The sequence below is a fragment of the Macaca fascicularis genome, chromosome 5, assembly GCF_037993035.2.
Source record: "Macaca fascicularis isolate 582-1 chromosome 5, T2T-MFA8v1.1".
NCBI lineage: Eukaryota > Metazoa > Chordata > Mammalia > Primates > Cercopithecidae > Macaca > Macaca fascicularis.
Window position 1 is genome coordinate 4,207,804 of NC_088379.1, and position 27,481 is coordinate 4,235,284.

At 59.3% G+C, this 27,481-nt stretch overlaps 1 protein-coding gene across 5 annotated transcripts; it reads left to right on the forward strand.

The window, feature by feature from the left end:
* The first annotated feature begins 954 nt into the window (after nucleotides 1-954).
* Nucleotides 955-27,481, forward strand: HMX1 (H6 family homeobox 1). 5 transcript variants are annotated; one of them, XR_010586716.2, is made up of 3 exons: nucleotides 22,050-22,791; nucleotides 24,454-24,671; nucleotides 27,233-27,370. XR_010586716.2 is itself a non-coding variant. In XM_065544709.1 (2 exons), the coding sequence occupies exons 1-2, from the start codon at nucleotides 1,174-1,176 to the stop codon at nucleotides 27,409-27,411; spliced, it is 573 nt and encodes a 190-aa protein (XP_065400781.1). In that variant the 5' UTR covers nucleotides 955-1,173; the 3' UTR covers nucleotides 27,412-27,481. The 5 variants fall into 5 exon arrangements, 2 of the variants coding, with proteins under 2 accessions (XP_065400781.1, XP_005554424.4); XM_065544709.1 differs by lacking the exons at nucleotides 22,050-22,791; nucleotides 24,454-24,671 and adding an exon at nucleotides 955-1,567 and having other exon boundaries at nucleotides 27,233-27,481; XM_005554367.4 differs by lacking the exons at nucleotides 22,050-22,791; nucleotides 24,454-24,671; nucleotides 27,233-27,370 and adding exons at nucleotides 955-1,567; nucleotides 4,438-5,719.

Below are 27,481 nucleotides of genomic sequence, written 5' to 3' on the forward strand. Positions count from 1 at the left end.
TCGGAGACAGCTCCAGGGTGCGTTCTGTTCCCGAACTTCCCGCTGCAGAAACGGGAGGAACTCCCCACCCCTTCAGAGCGAAGAAACGGAGGCACAACGAGGGATGGGGCCTGCCCCCAAGACCTCCGCCCAGGGCAGAGGCTGGGCCAGAAGCTCCCACCCTCTTCTAAGGCCCTGGCTTCCCCAGGATCGGGCGGTGGGGGTGCCGGCTCGGTGAGGACCTGCGTAACATCGAGCGGGCCCGTCGTTGCACTTCCTTACATACTGGTACTGAGCCCGGGAACTGGAGAGTTCTACCGAACTACAGTTGGCATTGAAAGCATCTTTCATTAAGTGCAAATATTAAGATATGCCACATTTCGCAGTCCTGTTTTGGCAGTGTTCCCATTTTTAAATTACATGCAAGGTCTTTAATAAAAATATGCGGCTCAGCCTCTTGCAGTTTCTTGGGAGCTCCGGGGTCTCCACGCCGCCCTCCACACATACACAGCCATTCAAACGTACACTCGAGCACACACCACGCGCGCGCACACACAGTTACTCACGCTGGGTCCAACACCCTCCTCGCAGCGGGGTAATTACAGCTCTGGCCGGAAGGTGATTGGCCAGCCAGTTCCTCATCTGGGCCCCACAGCCAATGGGTGGCCGCTCAGCCCAGGCCCCGCCCCCCCGGAGCTGGTGGCGCGGGACGGGGGAACTGATCACGCGGGGCCGGACCCAGCGCGACCCCCCGCCTGCGCCCGGGGCTGCCCGCCCTCGGCTGCGCCGCCGCCCGCGCGCTCAGGTCTGGGCAGCGTCTCCCAGCAGCAGCGGCGCTCGGGGCCCGCGCAGCGTCCTCGGGGCTCAGCGGGCCGCCCTCCCGGCCTAGCCCGCGACCCCCCCCCCGCCCCTGCTGGCCCCTCCCCCTCCCCGCCCCCAGTGAGGCCGCCCCGGCGGCGACCAGGACGGCGACCTGAAAGGCGAGCCAGGCGGCTGCCCGATCGGCTGTCGGCGCGCACTCGCTCCAGGCCCAGCCCAGCCCGGCGCGGAGGCAGCCGCCTGCCCGGCGGGGCCCGACGCCAGCGCTTCGGGTAGCAGCTCCAGGGCTGGCCCGCGCGTGCGCCCGGGAGCCGCGCGCCACCATCCCCAGCGGGGCCTGAGCACCCGGCCGAGCCCGAGAAGCCCGCGGCCGCGATGCCTGACGAGCTGACGGAGCCCGGGCGCGCCACGCCGGCCCGCGCCTCCTCCTTCCTCATCGAGAACCTGCTGGCAGCCGAGGCCAAGGGCGCAGGGCGCGCGGCCCAGGGCGACGGCGGCCGGGAGGACGAGGAGGAGGACGACGACGACCCCGAGGACGAGGACGCCGAGCAGGCGCGGCGGCGACGGCTACAGCGGCGGCGACAGTTGCTCGCGGTCACCGGGCCGGGCGGGGAGGCGCGGGCCCGGGCGCTGCTCGGGCCGGGCGCGCTGGGCCTCGGTCCTCGTCCGCCCCCCGGTCCCGGTCCGCCCTTCGCTCTGGGCTGCGGAGGCGCAGCGCGCTGGTACCCACGGGCGCACGGTGGCTACGGAGGCGGCCTCAGTCCTGACAGTGAGTGAGGGCGCGAGGAGGGGTGGGCCAGGCGGCGGGGCCCGACTTCCTCCCTGAGCATTTGCTCGGGGACTTCGGGCTTGCCGCCGCCCGTTCTGGGCCATTTTCGCCCTTCTGTGGAACGGCGTCTGGGCCGTGTGGGGCCCCCACGGAGCCCTGGTTGGGCTGGTTTGGAGGCCCACCCTCTGGGGCAGGAGCTCCGCTAACGAGGAGGTTTTGCAGGCCATAGCTTCACCCATTGCGGGGCTCCTCCGGTCCCAGGGAGGCTGGGCACAGGGGACAACAGGCGGCCAAAGAAAAGAGAAAGGAGAGTGAAAGAGGACAGGGAAAGATATAGGAGAAGGTGAAAAAGGCTGAAAAAGAAAATGGGAGGATGGAGAAAGAAAGGAATGTGCTTCGAGAGAGAGAGTGGGGTGGGGGGAAGGGAAAATGCAGGAAAAAGAACCCCAAGGGTGATCTGAGAGATAAAAGAGAAGGAAGAGATGGAGGGAAAGGGAGACAAAGTAGCGTCAGACGTGGAAAAATAAACGGGGGCATTGAGCAGAGAGCGCAATGTTGTGGGGGTGGGGCTGGGGAGGGGAGCCTTTTAACACAGCAGCTGTGCCCCCGCAGACTCCCATTTCCCCTGTGCCCGCTGCAGACAGCCTGGGGCAGGGGCCTGGGCCTCCCTCTTAGTCCTTGAGGGGCGCGGGCTGTGCCAGGCAGGAAGGGAGCCTGTTCTGAAGCCCCCAGTCCAACCCCTCTCTCTTCTTTTTCTGCCCCTCCCCCTCCCTGCCTTTGTTCCCTGCTGAGGGCTTGAGACTGGGGCTGGGGACTTCTCAACCCCAAAACCCCTCTGCTCCCTTGCTTGGGTATCTGACCCGTTAGTTCTGCTTCCCCTCCCCAGGGTTCCAGGGTCACTGCCTCCCTTTTGGACCTGCCCTTTAGGAAGACCCCTGGGAGGAAGGCCAGGCAAGCCAGTCCAACCTCCCAAGCCCTGGCTTAGCCAGCCCCCCACCCCTAACACAGCCTTCGGACCTTGAGGCCGGCTGAGGACGTGGTCCCTCTGCAGGCTCTGGCTCTGGGATCCATGCTGTCCTCTGTGTGAATATCAGTGTGTGCTGGGGAGTAAGTGGCCTATGACCCCCACTCACTCATTAGACAACCCTTTCCATGTCGTGGAGTGTCCCCTTGCAAAAGGACCCACATCGCAACACTTACACTCAGGAAGTCCAGGCCCCCACCCCCTTCACATGGACTAGAGCAGGGCCTCCGTGGTTTCCCAGAAATCAAGCGACTCTGTCTAGTGCCCTTCTGGGGGAGACTCTGGAAAGGGCTTCTCAGGGTGAAATTTGTTATCTGCTCATCCCTGGACGGCATCCCCTCCTGCAGCCCAGGTGGCACCCCTGCACCTCTGCAGAGGTGGCTCCCGCTTATTTCGTGCCATGCGGGTTAGGGTCCCGCTTCCTCACCAGAGCTGACAAGTCAGCCTAGTGCCTTGTGACAGCACATGGCCTCTGTGAGTTTGGGGTATTGCAGGTAGGCAGGGACTCCCCAGATCTAGTAGCATGCACCACAACCTGCTACCTGACTCCTCTGTGGGCGCCGTGAGGGCACACAGCATGGGGACTGGCCACGGGCATGAGTGGGATGCGCACACTCCTTGGGCACAAGGCACAGAGCTGGAACCACGCACAGAAGCCCACCAGTGTGTGCTCCCCGTGCATGAGTGTGCAAATGCTGCAAATACACTGCAAGCACACACCCAGCAGAGTGCACAGCGTTCCAAGGGCCCAGGGCTAGGCCAAACTCTGCCTCCACCTCTCACCTGTCAACCAGGGCCTGCCCTTTGCACGGGAGGCTCCAGACCAAGGCAGAAAAGCAGCGGGTCCGAGTCAGCCTCCTCTGGAGCCCTGCAGTGGGAGGCGGCTGCCTTCTTCAGTCTGGGCAAGCACTTCTGGGTCCCAGCTGGCATCTGTAACCTGACATCATCCCTTGCCAGCCCTGTGGGTCTCTTCTTGTTTCTGGGAGATGAGTAGAGGAGCTTGGTACTTGGAACATGAACTCAGACACCCTCTGTGAGCTTCTCTACCCCCAAACCCATGAGGCTGAACCTCCAGTCTAGAAGGTGTTTGGGGCAGGGCTCAGCTGCTGCATGTTGCTTGGAGTGGCATGTGCCCGTGTTCCCTTTGAGCATGATTGTGGCTGGTGTGGACTTGCCTTGTGGGCACTGGGTCAGGGCTACAGGAATATGCGGTGTGGGGGTGACGGCCTCACCTGATGGGAGTTCTCTTTTGGGGATCCTTTGCATTGTTTTGTCCTCCTACTATGGAATGTTTCTGTGCAAGCGGGCAGAGGGCGCGGGAAGAGGCCTGCGAGCTCTTCTTTCCTCTGTCTGGGGGCCTTGGTGTGGGTCTGGGTGCCAGGTGGCAGGGGGTGTCCGTGCTTATTTTTCGGTGTGTACATTTCTCGGAAGGACATCTTTCCTCTTGTCCAGGGGCTTCTGCGGGAGATTTGTGTGTTTTTCCAGGCCACCCGTGGTGCAGCTGGGAGTGGGAAGTGCTCACTGGGGTCAGCCTGCTTTTCGTGTGTAGTATTTTTGTTTCTTTTCTTTGCTCTGCATCCTTCGTTGTCCTCTGGCATGGGTGTGCGTTTGTGTTTGTGTGTGTGTTGTGGGGTGTTGGTTTGGAGCTGCTCCCTGGTCTCTGGGCTGCCTCCTATGGTTCTGCCTCTGTGTGCATCCCCAGAGCTGCTGGGTGCCCAGCCCTGTGCTGGAAAGTCTCCCTGCTTGTGGCTGTAGGCGACCTCAAGGTGGGGACGGCTGGCCTCGGTGACTGAGTCTGGTAATCAATGCCCTAGAACCAACGGTGGTGCCCCTCTCTCCCCTGCAGCCAGCGACCGGGACTCACCGGAGACGGGCGAGGAGATGGGCCGTGCTGAGGGCGCCTGGTCGCGAGGCCCCGGGCCGGGAGCGGTGCAGCGGGAGGCAGCGGAGCTGGCGGCGCGGGGCCCGGCGGCCGGCGCGGAAGAGGCGTCGGAGCTGGCCGAGGTCCCTGCGGCGGCGGGGGAGACACGCGGCGGCGTTGGCTTGGGCGGCGGCCGAAAGAAGAAGACGCGCACAGTCTTCTCCCGCAGCCAGGTCTTCCAGCTGGAGTCCACCTTCGACCTGAAGCGCTACCTGAGCAGCGCAGAGCGTGCCGGCCTGGCCGCCTCCCTGCAGCTTACCGAGACGCAGGTTAAGATCTGGTTCCAGAACCGCCGCAACAAGTGGAAGCGGCAGCTGGCGGCCGAGTTGGAGGCGGCCAGCCTGTCCCCGCCGGGAGCGCAGCGCCTGGTCCGCGTGCCCGTGCTCTACCATGAAAGTCCCCCTGCCGCGGCCGCCGCCGGGCCCCCGGCCACCCTGCCCTTCCCACTGGCTCCCGCCGCGCCCGCGCCGCCCCCACCGCTGCTCGGCTTCTCTGGGGCCCTCGCCTACCCGCTGGCCGCCTTCCCGGCCGCCGCCTCCGTGCCCTTTCTGCGGGCGCAGATGCCCGGCCTGGTGTGAGCCCCGCCCGCCGGGTCCTCTCCCCGCGACCCTGTGGACCTGTGTGGACGCGCGATCCAGCGGCAGGCACGGGGCGCAGGGGTCGTTAAGGGGAGGGATGGCCGCTCCTGCGGCCTTCTAGACACCTCGGGAGCGCAGGCCGAGGCCGGGCGCGGGCCTCAGCCCCTGTGGGGAGCGCCTCTAGAATGTAATGGGACGCCCCACCCAGTTGCCAGGCTGGATCCCCACTCAAACAGGGGGCAATGCAGAGACTGGGCTGCGCAGCCATGGCCACCCCCGGCCTCAGCAAGGAGCGGTCGGCCACGGCCACCCGGGGCAGCTGCCCTGAGGCCAAGCCCAGCACAGCAAAGGAAAACTCGGAACCGGCTGTTCAAGGCTGCGTGGTGACTGTCCCCACAGACTGCCCCCAACACTAAACGTCCTTTTCCTGGGACCCAGACAGCAGGCGGGCGGAGGGCTGCGCTGCCCCTCCCGCGGGTGCTGGTGGAGAAAGGACCTGGACCTGTGGGCCCATCTTCCCTTCCAGGAGCAGGCAGGCTGGGGCGCGCTGCAAATGTGGCGGCCTCTGGGTGGTTTTTTTAAATGAATCTACTTATTTGCGTATGGAATAAAAAGGGACATTTTCTGGACAGTTTCACTGCTTTGTGATCACGAGGGCAGGGACAGCTGAAGCTGCGGTAGGTGCCGTCCCTCCTGGGAGCACCTTTCAGTGCTGACTGGGGACACCTGGAGCCCAGGGCTGGGCCAGGTGCAGGTGGGTCAGACAGACCCTAGCCGGAGGTGGTGGGCGCTGTGCCCCTCTTCTATGACACACCACAGGGAAGGGCCAGCAGCCGGGAGTAGGGAGAAGTAAGTGACAGTGGTGTGTCCGAAGTTCTAGAGCCTTGACTGAAACCGAAAGGCAGGAGCAGGTGAAGGCAGAGGCCGACCGAAGGCCACTGGCATTTGTCACAGCGGCTCCGCTGTGTGGCGCCCCGTGTGCACAGCCCTTTCCTATCTCGCATGGAATTTTTCTTTGGGCCAAAACAAAGCCGTGGCACTCAAGGTCAGGCCACTGTGCTCTTGCCTCGGGCCTTCCTCCTGGCCTGCAGTCTCTGGTCGGCTGGAGGACTCACGCGGTGGGCAAAGCTGTTCACGGCTGATGGTGATGGGCTGTGGAGGAGAGCTTGTTCCCTGTTCTGGGCCACTGGGGCCACCCCACCTCTGTCAGCCCCAAGCTGGCTGCTTTTGGGCCCTGCCTTGGGTGGGGGAGGGACACTGGTGTGTGTTTGGGCTTAGGAGAAAGACGTTGTTCGGGTCTGAAAAGGTCACTTCCATGGCAGAATTGAGCCCCTAAGAAAACCCGTCCCCCTCCCCTGCTTCACTTGGGTGCGGACACTCCCCAGGTGAGATGGGCAGTAGCCAGGCCATACGCTGGGCCTGGGGCAATCAAGGTAGTGCCAGATGGTGGAGGACACAGTGTGGTGGGTCTGGGGTCCGTGCATCTGTGTGTCTCTACCATCCAGCTCCTGATCCAGAATCATGTCCTCCAAGTCCCCGCCCCCACCCTGGCCCATCAGTTGGTTCCTTATTGTAAGGCCAGGGTTCCGGCAAGCCCAAGGGGCCTCCTTCAGCCTCTGGGCCCTCAGGTCCACACCTGTGGGTTCCAGGCCCTGCGTCATGACGGGGTGGGCATTTTGAGAGATTCTTAGAGGGGGCAGCCATCCTTGGCCTTGAAGCAGCCCTCCCCCAAAACCCAGTCCCCATCCTGCAGGTTTGTTGCTGCTTGGGCCTCCAGCCCTTCCCAGAATTGTGTCTGGGCTCCCCCTCTGCTTTGGGGTTGCCCCCCAACTGCTTGCCTGGCTAAAGCAGGAAGTCCATTCTCACTCGGTTTCATCTGGGAGGGCCTCAGGTGAGGCCTCAATAAAATGAAATGAAAGCTCCTGGCTGCGGCCATGAGGGGCAAGGGGTGTTACAAGAGGCCCCTCGTGGCTACTCAGGCAAAGTCCAAACCCCCTGCCCCTTCCGACTCCTCTCCCCACTGGGCCCTCTAGGCCTCGCACCCCTGACTCAGGCTTCTGGGACCCTCACCTTCTGGGCTTCTGTCGCTTTTGTGCTGGCCTCACCCAGTCATCAGACACATCACTGAGTCCAGGAAAGGGGCCAAGGCACAGCCTCCGACACTGGAGCCCCACATAGGCCTGGCAAGCAGCAGCAGCAGCAGCAGCCTCTCCTTTTGAAGTCCAGGGACTGTACACCCGTGGCACCACCTCGGCCTTCCCAACGGCAATGCTGCTCGGGACTGGCAAGGTCTCGGGCACTTGCACCATGAGGTTGCCTGCCTCCTCCCCCTATTTGAAGGGGGTCATTGGAGCTCAGGCTAAAGAGGTTATCGCTGTGATGCAACTGTTTTATCTGACTGCTTCTGACCGACGTGGGTGTGGTCCCAAGGTCGCATAGCAACTGCAGGGCACCACTGAGCGCAGTGGTGGTGCCAAGGTCTGCGGGCAAATCCCCTTACAGGTGGATCAGTCAGCACTGGAGCCCTTCACAGGTGGCCGTAACCACTCCGGGAGCTACCTGACTCCGGGCCACCAGGAAGCTGGAAGGGTGAGGGCCCTATGGGTGCCGGTTTTTGATCGACCACTCTGGCTACTGGGGAACCATGGAACCGGTCACCAAGCTTAGTCTTGGCAGCCAGCATCAGAGGGTGCAGGGTCTACACAGTTCAAATGCAGGGCAGATTCGGAGAGAGTGGATGTGTCTTTCAATAGAATTAGTTAAAAATTGGGTTGGAGAGAGTCTTATGGGCCGCGGCTCAGGGCTCACCCTGGTGGGAAGGAGGGAGCCATGAGGGAGCCGGCGTGGGAGGAGGCGACCATTCCCGAGCTCAGGGAAGGGCTGGGGCCTGGAACACTGTAAGAGAGAACAAAGCTGGATTAGGCCAACTGGGCTCAGGGAACCTGGCTCTGCCCTGTTATCCGTGGGGCTCTGGCGTCTTGGGGCTGGCACCGAAGGCAGAACAAACCAGAGAGAAGCAGTATAGGACTCGGAGCCCACGGAGCCCTGGAGGGTGCACAGGACCAGACTGGGGGTAAGCCTGGCCCCTCTGAGTCCTAAGCTCCAGGGCCATCGATCGCGGGTGCACCTCGGGCGTGCGCGTTGGCTGCACCGCTGGCAGAAGATGAATGGCTTTGATCTGTCTCCACCACATGCGCCATGCGCCCTCCCGCCTCGCGGGTTCCACCCACCACCTCACCCTCTCTGCACCAGAGGCTGGATTCCAGCCACCCCGAGCTGCTCAGGGCTTCCAGTTGCATAGCCCCGAGCACCACTGGGTGCAGCGGGCTCTGGACATCCTGGACACACTCCTTTGCTGGACCCAATCCGACTTCCCCATGACTGTAGTCGTGCTCCTTCTCTTCTCCAGGCCTTGGTTTTCCCACCGCACGCCTATGGTGAGGACTGGGGTCTGTAATTTGTAAATGCTGGGCCTTCTGTGATTTGAGTGAGGCCAGCAGGACATCCCTCCCCAGCTCCCAGGGCCCACGCTGTAGTGGGACTGGAGGGTGACCCACCTCCTCTGGGCCTCTCAGTGCTCTAAGACTACAAAAGCTGAATCCCCACTGGAGCTGGCCTGAGAGGTAGGAAATCAGCTCCCCGTCCCCCGCCAGTGTTGGGCATCTGGGACCTCCGAAGGCAAAGTCCATACCTGGAGCACCAGGAAAGGCCACTACGGTGGTGTTTGGGCATGGGGGATGTGCTGTCTGGGCTTAAGGGCCCTGTCCTTGGGAACTGACTATTGAGCAGAGATTCCTAGCCTAGCTCAAATTCCACAGGGATCAGAGCTGCTGGAATCCTGGAGGCCGAACTGGGCCTGCCCCATTTCCCCCAGGTGGTGGCACCGCCCTTGGCCACTCCAGGCCCTTGACCGAGAGCGCAGGCAGCAACCGGGGCTCTGTCCTCCCAGCTTCCTCCAAAGCCACAATGAGAGACAGACAGATACCCAGGCACTGCCCTTGGAGGTGTCGATTCCCCCTGCGCTCCACCCAGCTTGGCCTTTGCACTCCGAGCCCTCATGGGACACCGCTGCCCATCGACTCCCATTCAGCCGGGAGCACCATGAGAAGATCCTCCTCATCAGGTGCAGGGGAGGGGTGCCCAGTGCCCTTACCCATCCACGTGCAGGGAGGCTTCCCAGATCCTTGGCTCTGAGCCCACTCCGAAGGCAACCCAGCTGGGCGGAGGCAGAAGGCGCTGGACCCTGGCGGGGTGAGCAGCACGAGGGAGGTGGGAGAGGCCGGGTGGGTTTCGTTCCCTTTCTGTCAGTGCGTCTCCCCCAAGAGTCTTTCGTGGCCTTCCGCCCCACCTTGCAACTGGTTGGAAAGGGAAACCGGCAGGAATTCTGGGGCAGGGTGGCACTGAGGCTCCCCGGTGCCCTCCTGCGGTGCTGCTGCTGTTCCTCCCCGCCTGTGCACTCATATGCTTCATACCCTTTGGCCCCCCTGCCCCTCTGGTAGCCAGAGTGGGCATGCCTATCCAGGGTCCCGCTAGGAAGTGGGGTCGCAGCCGCCGGAAATTCGTTCGCCAGAAGTGTCTACTGGACCCGCCGATCCCCAGGTCCCCAGGGCGGATCACCCAATGAATGGCTGCCCTGCAGGGAAACGGAGAGGTGGACACCCCTTCACAGGTGGGCCGAGAGGGGACAGCCCTGTTCTCACAGAGCTAAGCTCTGCGTGTCATGCACGGAAGGACACACAGGACCAGGCGCCAAGAGGGCCCCGAGAACAGTGGAGTGATGGAGGAGCCAGCCTCACTGCCTGGGGAGCAAACGGCCCTGGCCAGCTTTGGGAGCCGTGGGGCTGAGATTTTCTTTCTTATTACAAAAGTAATAGTGCTTTTTATTATCTGGACATTGCAGCAAAGTTCAAATGGAAATCCGTCTGCACGTCCAACATCAAAAGCCAACTGCTTTTGAGTGTGGATTTACTGAGAATTGTGACTTAAGCCGTATTGTTATTTTTAAGAAAGTTATTATCAGTGAAAATGCATTTATGTATTCCCCAGTGAAAATGTGTCTGTGTTTGCTTTATAATAAGGCAACAAAAATAAGTTAATAAAAATAAAAAGAGGCCAACAGAGGGAACTAGATTGGTCAGGGGTTAAGAACTGTGGGATAGGGGTGGGTACATGGGAATTCACTTGAAGGCTCCCTCGATTTTGTTTTATATTTGAAAATTTCCATAATAAAATGTTTCAAAAAGTGACTACCAAGAAACATTGGGGTATGTGCTCCGAGCGGCTGAATCTCTGCCTGGGGGCTGTTTTGGTTGCAGGTTTATTTCCGCCCAATCGGGGTCTCACTTTGGTCCAGCTTGCACTCTGCTTTTAAAATTGTTTTTCTGCTTAGCTAGAATGTTCGCATTTAAACCCATTAATGTGCTATCTGTAGAACGATTTCAGTCTTAACCCTTCCTCTTTTCCACGCAGCTTTCCCGGCCTCTGCCTCTTCTCCATTGGTCCTGGTGCCCACTCTGGGTTCCCCCACCCAGGGCACCTGGCGCCGGGGCGTCTCCTCCGATGGGGGGGCCTCAGACCGCGCCAAGGACAGACCAGGGAGGACGGAGAAGGGCTGACGGATCCTTGGCGCCGCCTCCCGGCCCGAGTCACCAACGCGGACGCGGTTCCGACTTCGCTGCAGGGTTTGGGAGGTTGCGCGCAGCTGCCTCCTCTTGGTCCCGGGTGCGTGTCTTTGGTTTCCGGGCACTTCCTTGACGCACTTGGCGTGCCTGGTCTGCAGCGCCCGATCCACGCGAAAGGTGCGTCCCGCTTGGCAAGAGGTTGGGGCCCTGGATCCCGGGGCTCTAAGGGTCCAGAGAGCCGCCAGGAAGCGGCGCAGAGGTCCCTGGAACAACGGCGCCCCAGGCCAGAGCTGTGGGCCTCCTCGGGTTTCGCCAACCGCCAGGGAGGGCGCCTGGCGGACAGTCCTGAAGTGCAGCCTCGGCCGTGTCCACGGGGCTCCGCCTGCGCTGCTCCGCGGTCCCCTTTGCCTCTCTTCTCCCGATGCTCCTCTGCTGGTCTCTCCTCTCGGTGCTCGAGGATCCCGCCCGCGCGTGCGTCTGCCCTGGTGGCCGCGGCTCTCCAGTGGTTCCCTATTCCTCCTTTCCCGGGCGTGATTCTCCCTACTTCCGACCGGCCCGAGTCGGGGTCCGGGAGACCGGGCGTGTTTATTTCTTTGCGGAGAGGCTTCTTGGCATATGACGCAGGAGGCGCGGACTCCGGGGCGCACCGGCACTCTGATCCCAACCTGCCCGACCCTCCTGTGCCCCGCGTCGCCCGGTCGGGCAGTGGGAAGTCGCTGCCGCGGCTTCTGGTCCGGGCCCTCCCTGCCCCGCTGGGGCCCTGTTGCCAGGCTCATCCCTGCCCGGCCTGCGCTTCCCAGCAGGTAGAGGAAAGCAGCGGCGCCCGGGCCCGCGGGGCTGCCGGAGCTAGATGGAGTGGAACCCGGGCAGTGGCGCCAGCTCCGCTGTGCCCGGGACCCCGCGGACGCGGCGCGGCCCCTCCTCTTCCCAGTCTCTGGCCGCCTGGGACCTTCCCGGCTCGCTGCCCTCCGGGGCGCCCCGCCCCCTCCCCGCGGTTCCGGCCCCGCCCCCGCCCCCGCCCCCGCCCTGCCCGCTGGCGCCCGAGCCCCCGCCCGCCCCCGCCCGGCTCACCTGGCGTCTCTCTGGCGTCTGGATGTCTGGCTCAGCCTTCGGCCCCGCCCCTCGGTTCTCACCTCGCCCCTTCTCGCTCCCCTCCCCTACCCGGTCCCTTCCCCCCTCGGGCTCTGCAAAGCGGATCTGTCCGGTCTTCCCACCGCCAACCCGAGAAGGGCGTTGAGCTCAAGCTGCGGGCAGGGCCTGGGGCTGTGGAGAAGGGAGGCGTCTGACCCGCCCGGGCCTCGTTAGGCTTCTAGGAAGCGGTGTTAACCCGAAGGCTAGAGCGGAGCGAAGTTCGAGGCGCGCAGGTGGAGACAAGGCGAACCGCCTTGCGTCTTAGCCCGTGGCGGGGGACGCGTGTCTCTCTGCCGCCTGGCCCCTTCGGGTCGAGACCTTCCCTCCCCACTTTTCGTCGGGAAGGGTTAGATTCCTGGACGGTACAGTGCCTACACTGGCCCGGTGTGGCTTTGGGAAAGTCACTTCACCTTTCTGAGCTCGTCTTGCCCATCTGGGGAGTGGTCATCGTAGCAGGGGTTAAGGCGGCGCGATGTAATGACGGGAGCGAGGGTTTGTGGCTTGCTGCTGTGTACATAGCCTTCCGTGTTCCCACTCAGCACCCACCAAAACCCGCAGCACCTCCGAGGCGCTCAACGCACGGGTCGGTCCGCTCAGCCTGTACCCGGACCCCTGCATTATATCGGTCCCAGCTGTCTTGGCCCCGGGCATAGGAAAGGTCAGGGGACGCCCCCACTTCCGTTCGGCGCGCAGTCATGCTCTCACTGGGGCACCAGGGCAGCCACTCCGCGCGCACCCAGGGGTGTCCAGGCACCAGGGCCCTGCTGGCCAGCGGACGCGTGCGCAACGGCGCTCCACGAACTCCGCTGCGCCCCTGGCGCAGTCCGCGCTGTCTGCACCGCAGTCCGCCCCGTTGGGGCTCTGCCGGTTGCTACGTCCCTAATGGGGACCCAAGCCCTCCACTCCCACCACGGGCAGTTGTGCCTCCTTGCTCCCAACCACACGGTTGGTCGCGGGAACTGGGTATCCAGAGATGGACACAGACCCAGGCCCAGAGCCGTGGGTCACTGCCCGCGCCTGCTCTGGAATGACTAATGGCCCTTCCGCCTCCCCTGGAAGCTTTCTTCGGGCCGGGAGCTGATCAGCCCGTCTTGTTCCATGGTATTTCCACGATGACAAAGGGGCGAGGGTATGTCCCCATTCGGTACCAGTGCGACTCCACGTCACACAGACCACGCACGTGTGTAGAAAAGGCAGAGGCTCTGTCCCGATTTCTCCATGGGGGCAATGACAGGGCGAGGAGGTGAGGATGCTGAGCCCAGCTCAGCCCCTGGTCTGGGTGAGTGGGGGAGGGTGTCAGCCCCGGAGGTCCCGCACCCTCGCCACTTCAAGCCTCCTCTCCCTCTTCCAGCGGGCTCTCTACATGGGGGTCTCAGAGACGGTACCCTTGTGCCCCCAGGCTGCATCTCAGAGGGCCCCATACTGTGGAGTGCCTTTTATTTTTTGGAATTTTCTAAGTCCCGCAGGCCTTTTCTGGGACTGGGGTGGAAGCGCCAAGCCAGCTTAGACCTGTAAGGCCCAGGTTTCAGGAGGGCTGTCAGTCGGGACTGGAGAGATCGCGCTAACGGGATGGTGCTGACATGCTGAATTTGGGGTGACTAAAACTGTTTATATAGACAGGAGTCCCCCATATTTGCCTAGGGTTCCTCACATCCTGGAGGGTGGCACTGTCAAGAGGTGTGGGATGGGGGGGTGCCAGCCTTGGAGTGAACCCGCCTCCCCAGCAGACCCTTAGCCTGCTAAAAGAGACCTTGGCCAACCCCATCTCACCTGTGCCCATTTTACAGATAAGCCCAATGTGGCCCCAGGAGAGGCAGAGGTGGGCTACTCAGAAGCCAAAGCCACCGGCCTCCTTCCTCCCCACTGCTCCTGCACCCAGCAAGGGGTGGGTCCAGCCAGGAGGGCGCACCCCACCACAACGGGTGCCCCAGGAACCAGAGGGATTATTCCCTCCCCGCCCTGCTCCGCGTGACGAAGAGAGGAGGGAATGGGAGGGCCCAGTGGAAACCGAGTCTTTGAGGAAGCTCGCCCACCCCAGTGTCCCCCCAGGACCTCCCAGTGGCGATCCTCCGAGAGTTTCATTCTCGGCGGGGCCCAGCGGAGGAATGCACTCAGGACCGACTTCAGGACCTTCGCTTTTCCTTGCCTGGAGCTCAGCGTCCCTAGCGGGCCCGGGGCATTGGTGTATGTGTGCGTGTCATGGTACCAACCTCTCCCGGCCGCCAGAAGCAAGGGCCCGGACGCCTGGGGCCCTGCGCTCAGGGGGCACTCCCCGCCTGACGTCCCAGAGGGGACTGGTCAAGGTAGGGGTCGGGGCCTCTCCGTCCTGCATGGACTTAGGTCTCCTGCCGGACTCAAAGGAGCTCAAATAGACGCCTGGGTCTTGGGGTCCTGGGGGGTCCTGGGAGTCTTGCCGCCCCTGGCCCAGAAGCGCATCCCCAGCCGCGCCGTCCTCTTCTGCGAAAATTTCCTGAGGCTGCTTCCTTTTGCCACCTAACCCCTCGGTGTGTCCGTCTCGCTCTTTCTCTGCCTGTCGGCATCTCTTTCTGCTTCTCCAGACCTCTCCGCTTCAGTTTCTCAAGCCATTTCGTGGTCGCCGCTGCGCCCTTCCCAGAGCGCTCTGGGGCTCCAGCTCCGCGCGCGGAACCGCAGCGTCAGCACATCCGGGCCTCGCTCATTTGATTTGGGTTTGTTTCTTAAATCGCGAAAATCCATTTCCCCCAAATGGGCGGGGGCCTCGCCCGGCTGGGGGTCGGTCGGCCTGCTGCCCCCTCCCCCACGCCGCTCCCCGAGGCCCGGCATTGATCCCCGTCTTACAGTACATCGCATTAGCCCTAATGGCTTAGCTGATGCTTCAACTTCTTTTTCGTTAAAAGCCACCCCTCGGCTTCACCCCTCCTCCGCCGCCTCTCCCCGAGCGCCCGAAGCCTTGTTCTCTCAGGACCCACTGGCCCGTAGAGACGCGGCTTCTGGAAGTGGGGCCCGGGGCTCGGCACTGCGCCTGTGGATGACCCTGGAGGAGCGCACTTCCCTGGGCAGGGGCAGGGGCAGGGGCAGGGGCAAGGAGAGGGGGAGGGAGGGGCTGCGGCAGTTTGGGATCCTCAAAGACCTCGAGTCCCCTGCCGCGCAAAATGCACGATTTAGACACAATCCAACCAGAAAAGTCCAAAGATGTTTCTCGAACCTCCAGACTCAGACCCAGGGCAGAACCGCGGGACGATCCGGAAGCTGGGAGACCCCTGCGTGCTAGCAAAGAGGCTTCTGGGCTGCGGGTTCCACAGGTCGAGGGAGGCCTGAAGCCGCGCCCCGCCGGGTGCGGAAACTCGGGGTGAGACCTGGGAGGCCCGGTGCAGCAGGGAAGCCGCGGGGGAAGGTGGAAGGAGGAAGGGGAGGCAGTCCCGGACCCCGCTTCCTGCCTCCTACCTGGGTAGGGGGTCCCACTGGCAAAAAGAATGCCACTCCCGGCGAAGGCCTCCGCCGCCCGACCCTCCAGGACTGAGGCTCCGACTGGGCGAGGCTGGCGGCCTGGAGGCGGCTGCAGGGGAGGAAGTGGGGACGGCGTCCAACCGCATCTGCCCCCGACGCCTCCTCGGCGGCTGCACTGCGTTTAAAGGAGTTCTCCTCGCAAGGAGATTGTTCGTTATTTTAAAAATTCAGAAAATACAAGCACTGAAAACAAAAGGCATCCCAAGTTCGACTACCTGGAGAAGCCAGAGTTTCAGTTTGTTTTTGAGACAGGGTCTGTGTAGCCCAGGCTGGAGTGCAGTGGCGCGATCAGGGCTCACTGCAGCCTCCATTTCCTGGACTCGACTGATCCTCCCATCTCAGTCTCCGAGTAGCTGGGACTTCAGGCGCGGTCACCACGCCCGGCTAGTTTTTATTTTTTGTAGAGAAGGGGTGCTGTATGTTGCCCAGGCTCGTCGTGAACTCCTAAACTCAAGTGGTCCTTCTGCCTCGGCCTCCCAAAGTGTTGGGATTACAGGCTTGAGCCACTGCGCCCGACCAGAGTTTTTGATAAAGTTTTCCCCCTATGATATATGTATTTTTTTAAACAGGCAATGCATCACCAAGGCACGAAATTCGAACGTATAACCGGTAGAAGATGGAAACGCTCCCTCCCCTCCGGCTTAAAAACGGGAGGTGAATGGCCAGGCGCGGTGGCTCACGCCTGTAATCCCAGCACTTTGGGAGGCCGAGGCGGGCGGATCACGAGGTCAGGAGATCGAGACCATCCTGGCTAACACGGTGAAACCCCGTCTCTACTAAAAACACAAAAAATTCGCCGGGCGAGGTGGCGGGCGCCTGTAGTCCCAGCTACTCTGGAGGCTGAGGCAGGAGAATGGCGTGAACCTGGGAGGCGGAGCTTGCAGTGAGCTGAGATCTGGCCACTGCACTCTGCACTCCAGCCTGGGCGACAGAGTGAGAAAAAAAAAAAAAAAAAAAAGGAGGTGAATGTACTGAGGGAGAAAAGTGCAAATTTAAGAGTGCAATCGGAGGAATTTTGATAAATGTACACACCTGTGTAGCCACCACCCGAATCCCCCATTTTTTAAGAAAGAAAAATGCCTACATAGATGCCTAAACTATTTAAATCCAGGGACCTAGTGCCCCCTTCTTCCTCCCCTTCCCCTGCCCCGCCTCTTCTCCTCCTCCTGGTCTTTATTTGTACCAGAGCTCCTCAGCACACAATTTAAAGTGTCCTCCACTTCTACAAAGAGCATAAACCACTCCCAGAAGAGAATCTTCCTTCCACCCCCACCAGAGGACACAGCTGTCAGCCCTGCCAGCTCTTTCTGTTCCTACCTGCCTCCGTATTTCTAAATAGGACGCTTTTGCCATGATTGTTTGACACATTTTTTCGGTTCTTTCTTTTTTAAAAGGAATCTATCAACTGCCTATGGCCTGTCTGGAAGGTAGGAAGTTCACTTGGTCACATGCCACTCAAAAGCACTCAGGGCCCTTCCCTCCCTCTCTCCCTTGGACTGAGCTGAGACGGGTCCTAGTGCTCACGGTGGCTTCCCATGAACAGCCTGCACAGCTGGGCGTGCGCTGCGAGCACATGTTTGTTCTATACTAGTGGCCTTTTCCCCTTGGTTTTCTATGGTCCTGTCATTCATCTGTTCCCAAGCTCCCTTCCAGCATGCTGCTGTCGGCTGGAGGGAGTAGATCCCCAGGGACCCCACCACATTGAGTGGGGAGGTGAAGGGCAGGCAGGCCCCCTACAGGAACCTCCTATTTCCAGCTTCCTCTGGATCCCGCTTTCAGAGACCAAGTCCAGAGGCTTCTGTGGATCAGCAGGCAGTTTGGCTCTCACTCCCAGCCTCTCACACTCCCCAGGCCCTTCCCGCCCCCACGTGAACCTCCTCAGCCGCGGTGGGTGACATTCTCAAAGATACTTGAGCCTTTCTTTGTGACTTCTGGGTCACATTTCGTTCCCAGTTCACACCTGCGAGGGCAGACACATTCCCGACCACAGGCTGAGAGTCTCCAAGGGTCCTGGCCACATCACCGGGCTGCAGAGTGTCCTGGAGGGAGAATCCTTGACCAGCCTCCAGGAGGCTCTCACTGAATGAAGCCCTGCTAAGTGCCAGGTGAGAGAACCTTCCGGACCTCTGCCAGGACTCCTGCACTTGGTGGCTCATCCGGCAGCTGGCCATCTGCCCAGGGCACCCACCCTGAACCCCAGGCTCTGCTAGGAGACCCCCGCCCTCCGCCCCCCACAGTCTCGGGTCCACCCATCATTGCCTCCCTTGCATTCCCTGACATCATGGCTGTTTGTCGTCTGACTTTCTTGTGAGACTGTGAGACTGTGAGCTCCTTGGGGACAAGATTCAGGCTGTGCCATCCCAGCAAACTACTCAGGGCTGCAGAGGTAGGCATCATCACTGATAAACAGGTGAATGAGACAGCAGCTTCATCCTCACCGCCGCCGCTCAGTGGAGGTCAGCCTTGCGTGGCCAGTTAGCTGAGGCTTGAATCCAGGTCTGTAAATTGAATCTAACAGTGTGGGTCTTCCTGGTCTGTGATGAGGCTGGAGCAGGAACCTGGCTCACCTGCATGGAGTCCACTGGGAGAGGGCCTCCAGGCACTGGGGGAAGCGGAGGTGGGGCATGGGCGTCACTCCTGTTCTTGGCTAAGGGATGGTTGACTGCTGGTGTCTGCTGTGTGGGGACTCACTGTACTTATAAGGACACCTGTGTTTCGTGCATAAGAAGGATGTGAGGGAAGAAAGAAGTTGAGTGCTTCTCATGTGCTAGGATTCCCATTGTTCACTGAAATTGTTTTCAGTGCACACTTCTGTATTTGCAGATTTAATTTAGGATGTAGAATGTATCCCTCTCTGTGATTATAGCTACAAAGTAGTTTGAAGTGTGCTGGATGATGTTGGACTTACTACTGTTACTTTAGACTTCATGTTTTTTTTTTTTTTTTTTTTTTTTGAGACGGAGTCTCGCTCTGTCGCCCAGGCTGGAGTGCAGTGGCCAGATCTCAGCTCACTGCAAGCTCCGCCTCCCGGGTTCCCGCCATTCTCCTGCCTCAGCCTCCCGAGTAGCTGGGACCACAGGTGCCGCCACCTCGCCCGGCTAATTTTTTGTGTTTTTAGTAGAGACGGGGTTTCGCCGTGTTAGCCAGGATGGTCTCAATCTCCTGACCTTGTGATCCGCCCGTCTCGGCCTCCCAAAGTGCTGGGATTACAGGCTTGAGCCACCGCGCCCGGCCTTAGACTTCATGTTTTGAATGTTTTTCTTTATATTGTACTTAGGAAATAGGGTTCTCCAAAGAAAGAGAATCAATAGAAGAGTCAGACAGACGGACAGACAGACAGGGAGTGCGTATGCAACTTAAAGAAATTGGCCCACATGATCGTGTGGCCTGGCAAGCCCAAAATCTGTAGTGCAGGTTGGCAGGCTGGAAGTTCAGGCAAGAGCTGATGTGGCAGTGTTGAGGACAGATTCCACGGGGAGCAGGCTGGCAGCCCAGGCAGTGTTTGTGTTGCAGCCTGGAAGGGAATTCCTGCTGCTTCTGGGAACCTCAGTGTTTGTGCTTCAGGCCTTCAATTGATTAGGTGAGGCCCACCATCCAGTGGCCGGTCATCCGCTTTCCCCAGAGTACATTGATATTAATCCCACCTCAGAAATACCTCCATACCTCCAGACATCTAGACTGGAGTTTGACAAACAGCCGGGCACCACAGCCCAGCTAAGTCGGCACACAGCATAACCACCGCAGGTGTCCAGGCCTCGGTGTGAAATTTAACACCCCTCCTTGATATAAACACACAGGAATGTCCCAGCAGTGATATTTTCACTGGCATTATGGCAAATGTGTGCCTCGATTTGAGCAGGCTCTGTGAGTGTCAGGCTCTTCATCCCATCAGGTTTCCCCTAGCTCCAGCCTGTGTGGGGCCCGGGCCCTGTTGGTGGATAGAGCCCAGCCCTGGGCACAGCTCTTACCCTCCAGGGCTGGCCAACAGCCCCTGAGTCCTTCCCTGGAGGTGTAGCAGGATCTGCCAACCCCTCACTGCCAGGCTGCAAGCTCCTGGAGGGCAGGGACGTGTGCCCTTCACATCAGGCCTCCAGGACCCATTCGAGGCGGGGTAAGACAGGGAGAAGTGGTGGGCGGGGATGGACAGCTGTTTCTCCCACACCATGAAGGGATCGGCAGGAGGGGACGGCAGGGTGGGGCCATGGTTCGGCTCAGGGCACACACTTCCTCTCAGGCTGGTTCAAGATGTAAAGGCAAAATCAAAAAGCTTTATAAAAAGATTAAAAATACTCATACATTTTTATCTGATCTCAAGGTGAGGAAAGGAGGGATCCATTCTTCCCCCCTCTTTTTTTTTGAGATGGAGTTTCACTCTTGTGGCCCAGGCTGGAGTGCAGTGGTGCAATCTTGGCTCACTGCAACCTCTGCCTCCTGGGTTCAAACAATTCTGTCTCAGCCTCCCAGGTAGCTGAGATTACAGGTGCCTGCCACCACACCCAGCTAATTTCTGTATTTTTAGTAGAGACGGGGTTTCATTATATTGGTCAGGCCGGTCTTGAACTCCTGACCTCAGGTGATGCACCCGCCTTGGCCTCCCAAAGTGCTGGGATTACAGGCGTGAACCACCACGCCCAGCCACATTCTCCCCTTTTGCCTTTTACTAATTGAACCCTTCTGAATTTCAGTTGGGCACTTAGCTAAAGACTACATTTCCCAGGCTCCCTTGCAGCTCAACCTGGTCACATGATGAGGTTCTGACCAGTGGGCATGAGATGTGCAGCGGGCAACATCTGGATAGATCTTTGTCTTCTCAGGAAGTTGGGTGACCCTCAGACTCTCTCCTTCCTGGCTGCCTGGAACGGGACTGTGATAGTCAGGTGAGGACAGTTTACTTAGAGCAAAGCAGAGCCTTGCATAGAAGGAGCCAGGTCCCTGGTGACCTGGGGCAGAGCTGTCCTACCCACTGGACGGTTTACCAGCTTCACTCATTTGTTTGTGAGAAACAAAAAAAACTTTCTGTCTTGGGTGAGCTACCATGACTTGGCTTCCATTTAAGAAATAGGATCAATACCCTAATACGGGAGGCCTTTGTAAACTGGGTCAGTCAGAATCTGTGTTTGGCTGCTGACAGAGCACTGGCCACAGCAGGAGGTGGGCAGCCCTGGGCTAGTGTGGCCAGGAACCCAGGGGGACTCCTTCTATCTTGCTTTTTTTTTTTTTTTTTGCCATCCTTAGTGGATAGGTTTCATCCTCCAGGTCACAGAATGGCTGCTGAAGCACCAGCCCTCGCATTCCCCTTTTATTCAGGAATAAGGGGAAGGGCGAGAGGCAAAGGTGGGCCTCCTCTCAGCTTTTAGAGATAGCCCAGAAGCCTCTTTCACTGATTTCTGCTTTCGTCTCTCTGGCTACCCCTATCTTCAAAGAGTTCTGTTGCTAAAGCAGAAGGGACAGTATGTCTTGAGAGGCAACGTGGAAGCCTTGCACAGAGGGGAAAATTCACAAAAGAGAATGCTGTTAGCTTTGGCCACAAAGCACCAAAACCAGGACTTGTAAAGCCTTTCAGTGGCACCAGTGCCCTGGTTCTTCCCCAGCCCCGGGGGCTGACTCCCCATCTCCCCTGAGCTCAGACACAGGGGTGGGGTGCATCCTGTCCCCCACACCCAGGCCCCGGGCATGCAGCCTCCTGTGAGGCAGCGTGGTGCAGAGCAGGGAGCCTGGGCATTGGAATCAGACCAACCTGGAGGAACTCCCAGCGCAGAGGACTGGGGTTCCCTGGCTGTGTGGCTTTGGGCAAGGCTCCCAACCTCTCTGATCCACCACTTCCTCATCGGTCACAGATGCTCAGAAAACAATAGCCAAGGTCGTTACAGCTGCTCCGCGACAAAGTGCAGTGGGGCAGATGCGGGGCGTGAAGGCCTGGGTTTCAGGCGGCTCCAGCGGGTTCCACGCCTCTCTGCAGCCGCATTCACTGGATGTCTGCCTTGCTGGCTGAGCCCATCTGTTAGTTTTCTTACAAATTGCCACTCAGTTGGCTTCACCCAAGGCCTGTTACCCAAAATAACGTGAGTGATTGCCCAGCGAATGCAGGGTCAATACTCATCACGCTCTCCTTGACCACAGCCCCTCGGAGCCAGGGCTGGGGCTTGGAGGAGTCAGGAGAGGTGGAGACCCTGGATTGCGCTCCCACCGCAGTGTCTGGGGACGAGAGGGGCTGCCTGCCTGGAAACCAGCTTGAGCCCTTTATGGTTTCCTGTTGGTGCCTCCTTGACACAGGGCACAGGTTCAAGGCCCTCCCGTCTCTACCTGGAGCTGTCTCCAGCCTGCTGCCCACCCTCGGGGCATGAGCGGAGGAACATGTGTCCCCACAGTGCCCAGGCCTGGGCTGCTGGTGGGAATGATGGTCTTTCCAGGACAGCAGGGAGGCCCACCCCACTGGGAAGCAGGAGGGAGAGTCCTTGGACTTGGGGGTTGGAGTTCAGGCTCTTGTTTTATGATGGCGAAATGGAGGCCCCGAGAGGCCCAGAGACTGACCCACAGGCCCGTGGCAGATTCGTGCCTGAGATGACCGTGGGTCCCAGGCCTCCTCTTTCCCTTCCAGGGCATCCTGGCCTGAGGCCCACGGATCCTTTGGTGATCCATGAGTGGGCCTCAGTGGGTCTTGTATCCAGCTGATGTGTCTGTGCTTTCTACAGAGGGCCCTTGGATGGCATCAGAGCTTACAGGGTGCCCCGACCGGTGATGAACCATGAGAGACCTTCTAGCAGTACCGTGCTGGCCACCTTCGCTTCTCAGCTGCCCCTCGGGGCATGTTGTGCCCCACCGGGAGCCATGGAGGGAAGCTGTGGGAATGTCCACCTCTGCGTCCTGTCCTGTCAAGGTCCTGGGTCTCTCCCAAGCTGGATCTAGGTGGTCCCTGGGCGCAGGCTGTGGGAAAGAAAGCCTGGGATGGGAGTGGGGGCCATTCACAGGTCTTTTGTTCTGCCACGAAGACCCGAACCCTCTTCAGATCCCAGCCTGTCCTTCCCGTGTCGTAAGGGCCCCAAACCAAAGGGGGCCCTCAGGCTTGGGTCAGACACACAGGGTCTGGTCTCCATCCTCAGCAGCGATGGCTCCTTGGGCAGCTGGCTCAGGTACTCCAAGCCTCTGTTTTCGTGTTTGCAAATGGGAATGCCGTTCAGAATTCCAGAAGCCTGGAGAGTATCTGCCAGGGCCCCGCGCTAGGCACGGGGGCCCAGAAGTGGATTCCAGGGTCCCTGCCTTGGGGGGGCCCAGTCCGGCCAAGGGAACAGCTGTGTCTGGAGAAGCAGTGTACTCTCTGGGGCACCCAGCACATGAGGGCACCGTCCTGGAGACCAGAATTCCGGACAGCGCTGGCGGCAACAGTCCCATCCTCTGAGGAGCCTGGGTCCAGCAGGAGCGATGCCAGATCCAGACCAGGAGCGGAGACCGAGTTGCAGGGTTGGGTGAGTGGAGTGGTGACGCCCTCCCGCGGGGAAGGGCAGGCGCTAACACTGGTGTTACAGGGAGACGGAGGGGCAGGTGGCCGGAAGAATATTCTGAACCGAAGGGATGGTGTGAACAAAGGCGGGAGGTGGGATAGGGTGTGGTGGAGGCGATCCTGGATGAGTCATGTGTTGTGGGGCGAGGTGCGGACGCTGTGGGAGCCTGAGAGGCCTGGAGTCCAGGCAGCTGGCCAGGGAGGGCAGCAGAGGCCAGGCCTGGAGGAGGGCACAGCCTCCACCCCAGCCAGGAGCCTGGGCTTAATCTTGCAACCCGAGGTCAGGGTAAGGGACAGTGCTTGGAGGGGCCACGATGGGCTTCAGCAGGGCCAGTGGGGACTGGGGTGGTCGGAATGGAGACAGCACCTCCAGGAACCCCACCAGAAGGAGTCGGGGCAGAGCCGACCACCCCAGGGTGGTGCCTGGGACGCCCACACTGTGCAGGGGCTCCCCACAGGCAGGTGGGTGCAGGCAGAGGTTGGCTCTGAGGGGTAGAAATGTGAGGGTCAGGAGAGTGCTGGGCTGAGCTTGGGGCTCCTGGGAACCCCCACCCTCTTCCCAGCAGTCTGCAACCTGGGTGGCCCACCCTTCCACTCCTTACCCAGCCCCAGCCAGCACCCCGTCTGCCTTTACTCATTCAGTCAGCAGACTCACTGTGTGCCCATCGGGTGCCAGGCTTGCCACGTGAGACACTCTTTGGCACACGGGTGGGCTTAGGGGGTTGTGGGACTGTGGGAGAAGGAGGCCCAGAGAAACCAACACCCACAGGGCTTTGGACACACCCATGGCCACTTCCTTTGTCACCTGCCCACCTGTGTCCCTCCTATCGGGTTCCCCTGACAGGAAGCAAGGGCAGAGAACCCTCATCTGAGGACTCCAGGCTGAGGATGGAGTTAAGTGACAAATGGTAGACCACACCCGATGCCTGTAGGGGCTGTTCCAACTCGGAGACCTCCTGTGAGGGTCCCCATTTCCTCTTGCCCCACCCAGCAAGGGCAGAGGCTTGGAAGAGAGGGAGAAAAATCCTGGGGGTTGCACCCATATGGGCCTGATGATAGTTGAAGACCGCACGCTGGGGCCGGGAGTCCCCAGGAGAGCTGCCCTGCGTGTCTCTGTGCGTGTCCTGGGGCTGCCAGGACCAACGGCCACAGGCGGCAGGTTTCAGACAATTGAAATGTTTTCTCTGCAGTTCTGGGGACCACAAGTCTGAGCCCCAGGCGTCAGCAGGGCTGTGCCCCTCCAGAGGCTCTAGAGGAGAACCCATCCTGACCCCTCCAGCTTCTGATGGTCGCCAGCAGTCTGGGGCTGGAGGCCACAGGGTGCCAGCCGAGTGCCCACCTTCTCCTTGGCTTCACACTGCCCTCCCTCTAGTGAGTCTGTGTCCAAAGTTCCGTTTGTCCTCATACACCACTCAGCTTGGGGTAGGGCCCTGCCTGCATTTCAGCTTGCCTACCTCAGGAAGACCCTATTTCCAAATAAGCTCCCGTTCTGAGGTACTGCCGGCCAGGAACTCCCCATACACATTTTGGGAGGACACAGTTCAGCCCATGACAGCTGCCATGGTTGGACCCGTCTCACAACCTCATGAAAAGGCTTCATCCCGCGCTTCATACGCCCATTTCACAGATGGGAAGATCGAGGCTCTGAGAGAAGACGTCCACGATGGAGCAGCGGGCAGGGGGAGGAGGCCCACATGTCTCAGCCGGGTCTCCACCCCCACAATGCTGCACTCTGTTCAGAGAGGAGGAATTGCTCCTGCTGTAACATGAGCTGGACAGGAGACCCTCTGCTGGGTACAGCCCACCTTTTCACAGAGGGAATATTTTTCTCTTCGTAGTTGGAAGGTGAGGCTTTGGGCGCTGTGCACAGAGGGCCAAGTGTCAGGGACTACAGGCCCTTCCCTTGGACAGCAGCCTGTGGTCTTCGCCAACCAGGAAAAGCCCTTACAATGTCTCCTTGCTACTTGCCCTGGGGTAATCTTCTGACCTGGGTTGGGTGTCAAGCGTGTTGGCATCTTGCTTGGTTCTAGTGGCCTGCAGATCTGTGTTCCTACAAGGCGTATCTGAAAAAAGGGGGACTGGGGAGCCTGGTTTAGGTTGGTCTAGAGCAGCTGGCACCTCCAAGCCTGCCTGGAGCAAGTGCCAAGCTATGGGCCCAGCTCCATCCACATGCTGTGTGACCCAGGCAACTTACTTGCCTTCTCTGGCCTCAGGTTTCCTATTTGTAAAACAAGGGGATTGAATTAGGACATTCCAAGTACTCCGCCCAGATAAGTAAAAAACAATCATAAAATTTCCACAAACTCTGTATTTCCATTTTATCAAAATATCATAGGCTTTAAGGTGACATTGTCCAATAGAAACTATGACTGCGAACCACATATGTGATATAAATTTTCTAGTAGCTACATTAAAGAAGAAACAGGTGTAAATAATTTCATCCAACATGTTCAAAATCATGTCAGTATGCAATCAATATAAAAATATTAAGATGCTTTACATGTTTCGGACTCTCTTTGGAGAGCACAAAAGCATGCATTTTTTACTTACAACACATTTCAATTCAGATGCTGAAATTTTACTGGAAATACTTTATCTGAATTTAGCTATCGTAACATTTACAGTTGAGAAAGCAGATTCTTAGACAGAAGTTGTTCCAAACATACTTCAATATTGTCCAGTAACTGAATCAAGTGTCGAGTTTTAGATTCAAAATTCGGTTCGCTGAGCTCAGATGTCACCCTGGACCTGGCACTCCAGGGATTCGGAGCCTGTTCCAGTTACCGTAAAACCTGGAGTATAGGGAACTCTTTGATTCCAGGTCAACTTAATCCAGCCGCTCTCAGCTCAGGTCCTCTCCAGAGCCACTCCAGCCTCCCCCGAGGTTCTTCCTATCCTTCCCATTCCCCTGTTTCTGAATCCTGTTTCTTTATTCTTGTGTCCAGAAAGCAATTACAGAGTACCAACTATATGCAGGATGTAATGAAGGAGGCGGTATAGTCAGGGCAGGTCTCATATCCTGGAAAGACCACAGTTCCAGGTTCGTATCTGAACACCGCCAGCTCCACGGGAGCCTGTTTCCACATCTGTGATCTGGGAGCCCTCAGCCCTGAGCAGAAGCATCTCTTTGGGGACACAGAGGGGCGGTGTGCACGTGTCCAGTGTCTGGCCGATGCTCCTTCAGGCCTGCCTGCACTCAGGACAGGAGTTCTGCTGGGCCCAGCACCTTCTGAGGAGCAGGGCTCAGTGGCTTCCGTCTGTTGGCCGCATCCCGTGATAGAAATAGCTCTTTGCAGATGTGGCTTCACCATGAACAGCATTTCTCAAACCACATTCCCAGAAGCATCTTGCTCCTCCTGGTATGAACCAGGAATTCTTAAGTCAAAGATAATCTTGGGAGACATCAGATCAAACGAAGCTCAGTGGCTTTTTAAATTAAATTAATTAATTAAAAATTTTTTAAGACAGAGTCTTGCTATGTTGCTCAGGCTGGACTGGAGCTCCTGGGCTCAATCCTCCCACCTCAGCCTCCCGAGTGGCTGGGATTACAGGCATCCCTCACCACGCCTGGCTCAATGGCTTTGTACTTTTATTTGCAGACTTTCTCAGAGCCCTTGATGTGACAATGCAAATGGTCAGGGAATTCCCACTTAGCCAGTGTGTCAGCAACCCTGGACCTGGCACTTTGAGACAGGAGCTGAATCATACTCATTCCTGTGTCCCATGTCACTTTTGCACACAGGGAACCCCTAGCTGGCACCCTGCCCTCAGGGGGTGCCTGGCAGTGGCCACTGATGAAAACATGGGCTAAAAAGCACTAAAACAACAACATGCTGGAGATCAGGGGAAGGGCCAATTATTTTCAATCAGCAGATCAAGGAAGACTGCCTGTAGGAGGAGACATTGGAACTGAGCATGAAGGATGGGCCTAGAGACCAGGGTAAGGGGTTCTGGGTACACGAAGGGGGCATTCACAAGCCCAGGAGGAGCTCTGTGTATGGTTCGATGCCCACTGGGGTGAGGGGTGAGAGGTTTGGGGTTTGGGGTGTGGGCAGGGGAGTGCGAGAGGTGGAAGAGGCAGGAGACCTCCTCAGGACTCATGGGGCTGCAGGTGGCACTTCACCCTGTGGTCAGTGCCACTCACCCCAGGGCCACTGCATTGGAATCCCAGGGGAGCCTGTTACACCTGGGCTCCCAGCTTGGTCCTACTGCACCAGTTTCTGGGAGTGGGAACCCCTATGTTGACAAGTTCCCAGGGGAGTGCTAGGTCCCTGTAGTTTGGAGACCACTCTGTGAGCCAGGTTTGGGTTTTGAGCCATGTGGCTGGCAGTGGAGCATCACGGATCAGCTGACACCTTGTGCAGACATGACTAGTGCTCCCAATACCTGATTTTCCTCCCCTGCAGGCACACAGAAGATTACACCTCAGCCTGTGCAGCGCAGGGAGGGGCAGGTGACCGGCACTGATAAATTCAAAGTGAACAGAAGTGACAGAGGGAGCCTCAGGATGGTGGAGAAGGCCACAGGGACTGGATGGTGCAGCCACAACATGGTGGAGCCTTCGTCAGCCTGGATCCCCGAGTGACCACGTGGAGCAGTGTTCCCACAGGGGGCACTCAATGTGAGCAAGAAATAAACCTTAGTGTGTGCACTTA